Source organism: Marmota monax, unplaced genomic scaffold, assembly GCF_021218885.2.
Source record: "Marmota monax isolate L192 unplaced genomic scaffold, Marmota_monax_Labrador192_F-V1.1 WCK01_AAM20220418_F8-fsc00061, whole genome shotgun sequence".
NCBI lineage: Eukaryota > Metazoa > Chordata > Mammalia > Rodentia > Sciuridae > Marmota > Marmota monax.
The window spans coordinates 17,782,097-17,792,306 of record NW_026695230.1 but is presented as its reverse complement, the minus strand read 5'-3'; the positions used below and the strand labels follow the sequence as shown (position 1 = coordinate 17,792,306).

The 10,210-nt window shown below is 37.9% G+C and overlaps 1 protein-coding gene across 1 annotated transcript; it reads left to right on the top strand.

Moving 5' to 3' along the window:
* Positions 1-9,265: 9,265 nt before the first annotated feature.
* On the top strand, positions 9,266-10,210 carry LOC124088518 (olfactory receptor 10T2-like; the record flags this gene model as incomplete). Its single annotated transcript, XM_046438200.1, has 1 exon — positions 9,266-10,210. A coding segment is annotated over exon 1 (945 nt), but the record flags the coding sequence as incomplete, so codon positions are not given.

Below are 10,210 nucleotides of genomic sequence, written 5' to 3'. Positions count from 1 at the left end.
TCAAAAATAGACCATATATTATGCCATAGGGCAACCCTCAGAAAATATAAAGGGGTGGAGATAATACCATGCATTTTATCTGATCATAATGGAATGAAACTGGAAATCAATGATAAAAGAAGGAAGGAAAAATCCTACATCACATGGAAAATGAACAATATGTTACTGAATGATCAATGAGTTACAGAAGACATAAAGGAGGAAACCAAAAAATTCTTAGAGATAAATGAAAATACAGACACAACATATCGGAATCTATGGGACACAATGAAAGCAGTTTTAAGAGGGAAATTCATCGCCTGGAGGTCATTCCTCAAAAAAAGAAAAAAACAACAAATAAATGAGCTCACACTTCATCTCAAAGCCCTAGAAAAGGAAGAGCAAAACAACAGCAAATGTAGCAGAAGGCAAGAAAAAATTAAAATCAGAGCTGAAATCAACGAAATGGAAACAAAAGAAACTATTGAAAAAATTGACAAAACTAAAAGTTGGTTCTTCGAAAAATTAAATAAGATCGACAGACCCTTAGCCATGCTAACGAAGAGAAGAAGAGAGAGAACTCAAATTACTAACATACGGGATGAAAAAGGCAACATCACAACAGATACTACAGAAATACAGAAGACAATTAGGAATTATTTTGAAAACCTATATTCCAATAAAATAGAAGATAGTGAAGACATCGATAAATTTCTTAAGTCATATGATTTGCCCAGACTGAGTCAGGAGGATACACACAATTTGAACAGACCAATATCAATGGATGAAATAGAAGAAGCAATTCAAAGACTACCAACCAAGAAAAGCCCAGGACCGGATGGGTATACAGCAGAGTTTTCGAAAACCTTTAAAGAAGAATTAATACCAATACTTTTCAAGTTATTTCAGGAAATAGAAAAAGAGGGAGCTCTTCCAAATTCATTCTATGAGGCCAACATCACCCTGATTCCGAAACCAGACAAAGACACTTCAAAGAAAGAAAACTACAGACCAATATCTCTAATGAACCTAGATGCAAAAACCCTCAATAAAATTCTGGCGAATCGGATACAAAAACACATCAAAAAAGTTGTGCACCATGATTAAGTAGGATTCATCCCTGGGATGCAAGGATGGTTCAATATACGGAAATCAATAAATGTTATTCACCACATCAATAGACTTAAAGATAAGACCATATGATCATCTCGATAGACGCAGAAAAAGCATTCGACAAAGTACAGCATCCCTTTATGTTCAAAACATTAGAAAAACTAGGGATAACAGAAACTTACCTCAACATTGTAAAAGCTATCTATGCTAAGCCTCAGGCCAGCATCATTCTGAATGGAGAAAAATTGAAGGCATTCCCTCTAAAATCTGGAACAAGACAGGGATGCCCTCTATCACCACTTCTATTCAATATAGTTCTCAAAACACTGGCCAGGGCAATTAGACAGACGAAAGAAATTAAAGGCATAAAAATAGGAAAAGAAGAACTTAAATTATCACTATTTGCAGATGACATGATTCTATACCTAGAAGACCCAAAAGGGTCTACAAAAAAACTACTAGAACTAATAAATGAATTCAGCAAAGTGGCAGGATATAAAATCAACACGCATAAATCAAAGGCATTTCTGTATATCAGCGACAAAACTTCTGAAACGGAAATGAGGAAAAACACCCCATTCACAATATCCTCAAAAAAAAAAAATACTTGGGAATCAACCTAACAAAAGAGGTGAAAGATTTATACAATGAAAACTACAGAATCCTAAAGAGAGAAATAGAAGAAGATCTTAGAAGATGGAAAAATATACCCTGTTCATGGATAGGCAGAACTAACATCATCAAAATGGCGATATTACCAAAAGTTCTCTATAGGTTTAATGCAATGCCAATCAAAATCCCAACAGCATTTCTTGTAGAAATAGATAAAGCAATCATGAAATTAATATGGAAAAATAAAAGACCCAGAATAGCAAAAACAACTCTAAGCAGGAAGTGTGAATCAGGCGGTATAGCGATACCAGATTTCAAACTATATTACAGAGCAATAGTAACAAAAACAGCATGGTACTGGTACCAAAACAGGTGGGTGGACCAATGGTACAGAATAGAGGACACAGAGACTAATCCACAAAGTTACAACTATCTTATATTTGATAAAGGGGCTAAAAGCATGCAATGGAGGAAGGATAGCATCTTCAACAAATGGTGCTGGGAAAACTGGAAATCCTTATGAAACAAAATGAAACTGAATCGCTTTCTCTCGCCATGCACAAAAGTTGCATGGATCAACTTGATCCACTCAAAATGGATCAAGGAGCTTGATATCAAATCAGAGATATGGCGTCTGATAGAAGAAAAAGTTGGCTCCGATCTACATATTGTGGGGTCGGGCTCCAAATTCCTTAATAGGACACCCATAGCACAAGAGTTAATAACAAGAATCAACAAATGGGACTTACTTAAACTAAAAAGTTTTTTCTCAGCAAGAGAAACAATAAGAGAGGTAAATAGGGAGCCTACATCATGGGAACAAATTTTTACTCCTCACACTTCAGATAGAGCCCTAATATCCAGAGTATACAAAGAACTCAAAAAATTAAACAATAAGATAACAAATAACCCAATCAAGAAATGGGCCAAGGACCTGAACAGACACTTCTCAGAGGAGGACATACAATCAATCAACAAGTACATGAAAAAATGCTCACCATCTCTAGCAGTCAGAGAAATGCAAATCAAAACCACCCTAAGATACCATCTCACTCCAGTAAGATTGGCAGCCATTATGAAATCAAACAACAACAAGTGCTGGCGAGGATTTGGGGAAAAGGGTACTCTTGTACATTGCTGGTGGGACTGCGGCCAATTTGGAAAGCAGTATGAGATTCCTGGGAAAGCTTGGAATGGAACCACCATTTGACCCAGCTATTGCCCTTCTCGGACTATTCCCTGAAGACCTTAAAAGAGCATTCTACAGGGATACTGCCACATCGATGTTCATAGCAGCACAATTCACAATAGCTAGACTGTGGAACCAACCCAGATGCCCTTCAATAGATGAATGGATAAAAAAATGTGGCATTTATACACAATGGAGTATTACGCAGCACTAAAAAATGACAAAATCATGGAATTTGCAGGGAAATGGATGGTACTAGAGCAGATTATGCTTAGTGAAGCTAGCCAATCCCTAAAAAACAAATGCCAAATGTCTTCTTTGATATAAGGAGAGTAACTAAGAACAGAGCAGGGAGGAAGAGCTGGAGGAAATGATTAACATTAAACAGAGACATGAGGTGAGAGGGAAAGGTAGAGAAAAGGGAAATTGCATGGAAATGGAAGGAGACCCTCATTGTTATACAAAATTACATATAAGAGGTTATGAGGGGAATGGGAAAAAAAACAAGGAGAGAAATGAATTACAGTAGATGGGGTAGAGAGAGAAGATGGGAGGGGAGGGGAGGGGGGATAGTAGGGGATAGGAAAGGTAGCAGAATACAACAGTTACTAATATGGCATTATATAAAAATGTGGATGTGTAACCTATGTGATTCTGCAATCTGTATTTGGGGTAAAAATGGGAGTTCATAACCCACTTGAATCTAATGTATGAAATATGATATATCAAGAGTTTTGTAATGTTTTGAACAATCAATAAAAAAAATTATTATCAAAAAAAAAAAAAGAGTGATCTCAGGGAGGGAGATAAACGAGGCATTGGAAGGCTCTAGATGAGAATGCAGGACCAGCTGAAGTGCAGTTTCAGCCCCAGCCCACAGGTAACAGGAGCATGAATGGCACCTCAGAGTGGTCCTAACTTGCAGCAACAGGACATTTTTGCTATTATTGTTTTGAAATCTCTGTGTCATTCAGCAGGTGGCTATGGGCACTTCCAGATTTTTCCATTTTAATTGTCTTGGCCGATCCCCTGTAAAACAAAGGCTCTAAAACACTACCTAACTTCAAAAAGTTCTTTAATTTATTATATACTGCTATCTAGACTCCTACACGGCATAACATAGCAAATTCTGGAACCCAGTGGAGATCATTCAAAGAAAGTGCCTCTCCTGGTAGACTTCCTTCTTAATAGCTGTGCTTTCTCTGTTTTCATGCATGATGCAAACACAGGTCTTCATGGATGAGATGTCATTTTTTCTAGAGCCTTAAAGGACAAAATTTTGTGTGAGTAGAATCAGGAAAAGGACTTTTCAGACTGAAGGAACAGAAAAAATAATAAGGAAAAGGCAGGATTTAATTAGAAAACAATGTGTTGCTTGAGTTGTTTGAAACATTGAGCTTATGAAAGCGGATACTGAAGATAAGACTTGTTAGACCATTAGGTAGAAGATAGTACAGATGGTGAGTGACTTGAGGGCAAGATGGTGACATAGGGAATTAGGAGCCACTTGTGCTTATTACAATGGTGGTTCATAACTGGGGATGGATGAAAATGATTTTCCTTTTCATCAAGGTCTTCTGCAGAGTTGAACCCATGAGAAAGCAATCCCAGGAAACATACTTTTATGCTCATTTTCTTCCTACCCGCCTCCTGTTTCCCCAGGTACTAAGTTCTCTTGACACCCCATTCCCTGTCCTATGATGGGGTAGAAGAGACCAGAGAGACTTGGCAGATTTTCAGAATTATAAAATAAATGATATTGGGCAGGATGTAAAATATTACTGTGGGAATCATCTACATTCTAAGATATATTTTTCACAAGTCGAATTCAAATCATTTCTGTTACACACATCATTGAAAGCTCCCCATGGTGTGTGAAGATTAAAAATCATTTTTTTGTGGCCTCACATTGGGCAATACAGAGGCAAGACTCCTTGTATCTAAAGTAGGAATCTCAAGATAATGGTTCCCAATGACCCCAGGACGCTCATTAAAATTTTTCATTTTCCTGAAATGAGGATGGCACTACCTTTCATATTACGGAGATTCTAAATTCATAAGGGACTCATTATGAGCACTCAAAATCACCTTAAATATTTTCCCAGCACTAAGAGATATGTAAAATAAGAGTAAAAAGTACATAGTGGAGATATGAGATTAAATTCTTTCTCCAGATTAATTACCTTATGATTTTAAAGAGACTGGAAAGTGAGTGAAGGGAGTTTTAGCTTGTTCTTTACAATGAACATCATTCTATAACTTCCAATTATCAAATACTGTGGGTGTCCATAGCCTTATACAAGGTTTCAAAGAAACTATGGACACAGATAAGCTGGAAATTAAGAAAGTTGCCAATTCCTTATTTTAGATATAGAGCTATACAGAGCAAACTCAGAAAACTGGATGGGGAAAGTTTGAAGATCTGAAAACGGAGAGTGAATATCAAACTCCAGAAGCCTGGTGTAAAAGGGGGTAAGTTTTGAGAAAAATAAACAGAAGAGTTTATCCAACATGATAAGTATCTTGTTCTCCAGCAGTTGCCAGGATTGTTGTGGAGAATGGAAATAATGTCATGCCGACCTTACCTTATATTGTGGCTGTACTTAAATAGCATGAAGAAATCATAATTTACCTTTGACATACAAGAAAACTATCACAGAATTGAAAGATTCTCAATCAAAATCACAGAGAAATATTGTCAAACAATGCATACCCTCATATCAGGGAGACAGTTGCCAAAAACTTGTGGAGGGTGTTAGTATGTAGGGGTGAATTATTTTGATAAAACTTTCCTAGTAATTCTAATACACCTCTGGGCAGCAGTCTACTTATAGGTTGAGTGTGAATTGATTCTATAGTGAATAGGTATAGTCACTATTGTGAAGAAATGAGAGTTGCTTTCTCCTAGGGTCTATGCCACCACTGTTGCAATTTTAAGAAATTTTTTGTTTGCTTCTGTTGTTATTTGACATTCATAAATTAAATTAAGAAAGCATTTAGAATACACCTATTCTTCCATTCATATTGCTAGGAGCCACAGTTCTTGAAATCTGTTTATAGAGCAATCAACTAACTTTAGCACATATAAATAAAGGCAAAGGAAAACAAACAATGTATTGGAGGGGAATTATAAGCTGAAGTCCAGCTTATAAAAAACATTTTATCACAATACAATGACACGTTAGTTCAGAAGAAATGACGAACAACCAAGGAGGAGCCTTCCAAGGAGGAATGATATTTGCATTGTCTTTTCAAGAAAGCTGTGTTTTTAGTAGGCAGAGAAAGGCAGGCTAGAGAAAATAACATGCAAAGTGGACAAACCAAGAAAGGACATGCTGTATTTGAGAAGCTGAGGGATATGGTTGATGGACAGGTAACACCTTGAACCCACACTAGAGCACTTGCACTTGGGGAAGCTTAGAATAAACTAGCCATGCAAGTGGTTCTCCAGACATTCAATGCCCTGCAGTAAGTATGCTCCTTAGTGTGTAAGTATGAACCTACCAACTGTATCACTTTGGCAAATCAAATATTTCAGTTTAATAATACTTATATCTTACAGTAGCTATATGGATATATGAAACTGTATAATTGAAACATGCAAAAAAGGTAGAAGTTATTAGTATATCTAGTTTGTAAGAAAAGGGTATCTAAAAGATGTTTATAGTGAAGAGACAGCACATTTATAGATAGGAAATTAAAAAGCTGGTAGAGGTGAGACTAGGTCTAGGAGAAGGAAGCACATATAATATTCACCCCATAGGATAGATGTAGGGCAATAGCAGAGGGGATAAAAATAACCAAGGTGTCAATAAACAGAATACTGTAATTATGGAAGTGACTTATTGGGGTAAAAAATGTGGAAAGAGTGAAAATGTGTTGGATAGTAGCACTCTGATGTCTATAAATCAGGAAACAGGAAAAACCTCTGATATGCGAGGGATATGGTTACTTCTGTTCTGAAAATTTTGCGTCCAGTACTTGGAGAACATTCTGAAACTGGAGATGTGCCAAAGGAAATTTAAGTCTTTTCTTATAGACACCGGAATTGGGGAGTGGTACAAAATGAGTGGTAGCAGAAGCAATAAGAATGGAAATTTTGCTTTAAAAGTGAATTGACTGAGAAGCCTTCAGAGGAAAGAGCTTTTGAGGAGTGGTCTCAAAGAGAAGCCTCATGAATCTTGATTGAAGATTGCTTGAGTAGATTTATGGCCCACCTCAGGAGACCTGTAGTTGTTGTGGGCCAGCCATGGGCTGTGGGGTGTGAACTATGAGCGTGAGTATACAAGGGGACTGGACTGACGTTGCCTCTCTGTGTGGACTGGAGACATATGTGTCCTTTTTGCTGGCTCTGCCCATGATCCACACACAGCACATGAGATGGGCGTGGCTTTCCAAGATGACCGACCATAAGACATCACGAAGCTAGACTCAACAACCTGAAACCTGACCCCCCTCAATGGGGTGGAACTTTCTCAAGTGTCTTCCCCTCAATATAAAAGGGCTTCAGAATGTCCTCCTCCTCTTTTTTGCCTGCCTCTCTTGTGGGGGCTGGAGTAGAAGGGCCTTTGCTGAAGAATCCCAAGAAAAAGGTATTTTCTCTGTCTCGATGTGATTATTCCATGCCAACCCAATTCACCTGGGGTGATCCTGAATGACTTAGTCGCATGTCACGGCATGCAGTAGCTGAGCCCTGTGCCTGCGATGTTCTTTCCTCTGATCTTCACATGTTGTTTGCATGTTGTCATTCTACTCTTCTTTTAAGTAAGTCACCTCCTCAGACGGGGCTTCCCTGACTACACAAACAACAGTAGTCATGAACTCTCACCTCACAGAGGTCCTACATCTCTGGGTCCACATTGTGTTTCCCATTCCTAAATCATTGATATTTCATTAATATCTATTGAATTTATGATCTCCAATAGTCATGCAAACACTCCATACCTCGTGTTTTATAAAATCAGAGTGACCAATCCTCATATAAACTTGTGAGGGCTATAGGAGCCAACTCTGTCTAGCCCTTGTATATTGTCTGGCACATTGTAGGTATTGAGTAGGTGCTGGCCACCTGCCTTGGCTCCTCTTGTATTCTTTGACCACAGTGGCAATGCAAAGACAAGACAGCCACTCTTTGGCTAATAACAGAATTGTTTTCTCTTTTGTCTTCATTCATCTTTCACCTTTGTGAATCCTTCAGAATAATTACCAACCACTACCTCTCTTTTTACACACCTGATTCCTCGTCACTTTTTTCCCTTCATCTTTAAGAGAAGTCAAGGTTAAAACAAAAATTTTATGGGAAGTCCTCATAACTTTTTTCTGCCCTCATCGCCTTTGTGGATTGTATGTTTAAAGAACAATCAAAATAGAAGTTTGCTTGCCAAAATGATCTGAGGAAACTGAGTCTTTCAGATATGTACAACAAAGCAAACCAGTCAAGTTATACTAGCTACAAAATGTCCTGGAGGTCCTGCTAACAACTCAAAAGTTGATCAGAATATAACCAAATTTCCCATTCTGGAATGAGACAGTATCTTCAAAAAAGATCCACGTTAGCCCATCATATTATCTTGGGATACGCACATGGGAAAGAACTTCATTGACAAGTTCTTAAGAACTGAAACTTTACCGATATGTTTTAAGAACTATTATATTAAGAACAATTAATTTTATACATCTCAAGATTCAGTTATTATCAAATATAGAAGCCCAGAGATTGCAACAAGTTAAATTAATTTATTTGATCTAATCATTATCAAAAATATCATCCTTGGAGCCATCATATGTGGAAAGCAAAGATGAAAGAAATTTGGAAGTTCTTTTCAAAAATTTTACTGATCTCTCCAGAATTTTTAAACGTTATATTAATATTAAATTATTTAAGTTATTGAATTATCTTATTCTATCAATATTTTACTAGGGACTCCTGAGTGCCAGGGTATCATTATATTTTTAAAAAGATTTTTAAAATGTGATGTGTCAAAATCAGAGTAAGCCAAGGTTAAAACAAAAAATAAGACTTTTATTAGTATTTTGTCTCTTCCTTGCAGATCCAGAATGCAGAGAAGAGAGAGAAAGAGTACTTTTCTGAGTAGAATCCAAGAAGATACTTGGATGCCCTCTGTGGCATTTATACACATCCTCATGCTAGAATCATTCCCCTCATCAGACTCCTGATCCTGACTTTTGTCAATTACATTTAAGTCTCTAGTTTACTAAAATTCTATAAGAGTTGCCTTATAGAATTTGTCCAGGGACTCAAAATCAAAGTCCAGGCAGCATTAGCATCTAAGGAGATTTTTCCAATTATCTCTGAGTCTTGACCAAGAGCATCTGTGTTATTGGTATCAAGTGTCTATGCCTAACAGGAAGATGGGCAATCACACAGCAGTAAACACATTCCTTCTGTGGGGATTTTCCAGTTTCCCAGACCTGCAGAATCTCCTCTTTGTAGTGATTTTCTCCTCCCATGTGACCATCCTACTTGCAAATGTGTCCATAATGGTGGCCATCAAGCTCAGTCACAACCTCCACACCCCCATGTACTTTTTCCTCTTTGGCCTGTCCTTTTCAGAAACCTGTACCACGATGGTAATCATCCCCCGCATGCTAGTGGACTTGCTCTCAAAGAGCAAGACGATTTCTCTTCCTGAGTGTGCCACACAAATGTTTTTCTTCTTTGGTCTGGCAGCCAACAACTGTTTCATCATGGCTGCCATGTCCTACGACCGTTACACTGCCATCCACAACCCACTTCATTATCCCGTCCTGATGACGATAAAGATCTGCTTTCATCTCATGATGGCCTCCTGGGTGGTTGGGTTCCTGATTTCTCTCTGCATCACCATTATTATATTCAACTTATCTTTTTGTGACTCCAACAATATCCAGCACTTCTTCTGTGACATTTCTCCTGTGGTTCACCTTGCTTGTGATTACACTTCCCATGAAGCAATGGCTATTTTTGTGCTCTCTGCCTTTGTATTGGTGGGAAGCTTTATTTTAATTATGATTTCCTATGTCTTCATTGTGTCCTTAGTTGTGAAGATGCCCTCTGCAAAGGGGAGGTATAAGGCCTTCTCGACTTGTTCCTCCCACCTCATGGTCGTGTCTATACACTATGGATTTGCTTGCTTTGTCTACCTGAGGCCCAAGAACAGCGATTCCTTCCATGAAGACATGCTGATGGCTGTCACGTATACAGTGCTGACACCTCTGCTGAACCCCATAGTTTACAGTCTAAGGAACAAAGAAATGCAGATGGCCCTAAGGAAAGTAATAGGCAGTGTAATTAAATTTTTTTCTTATTTGACAAAT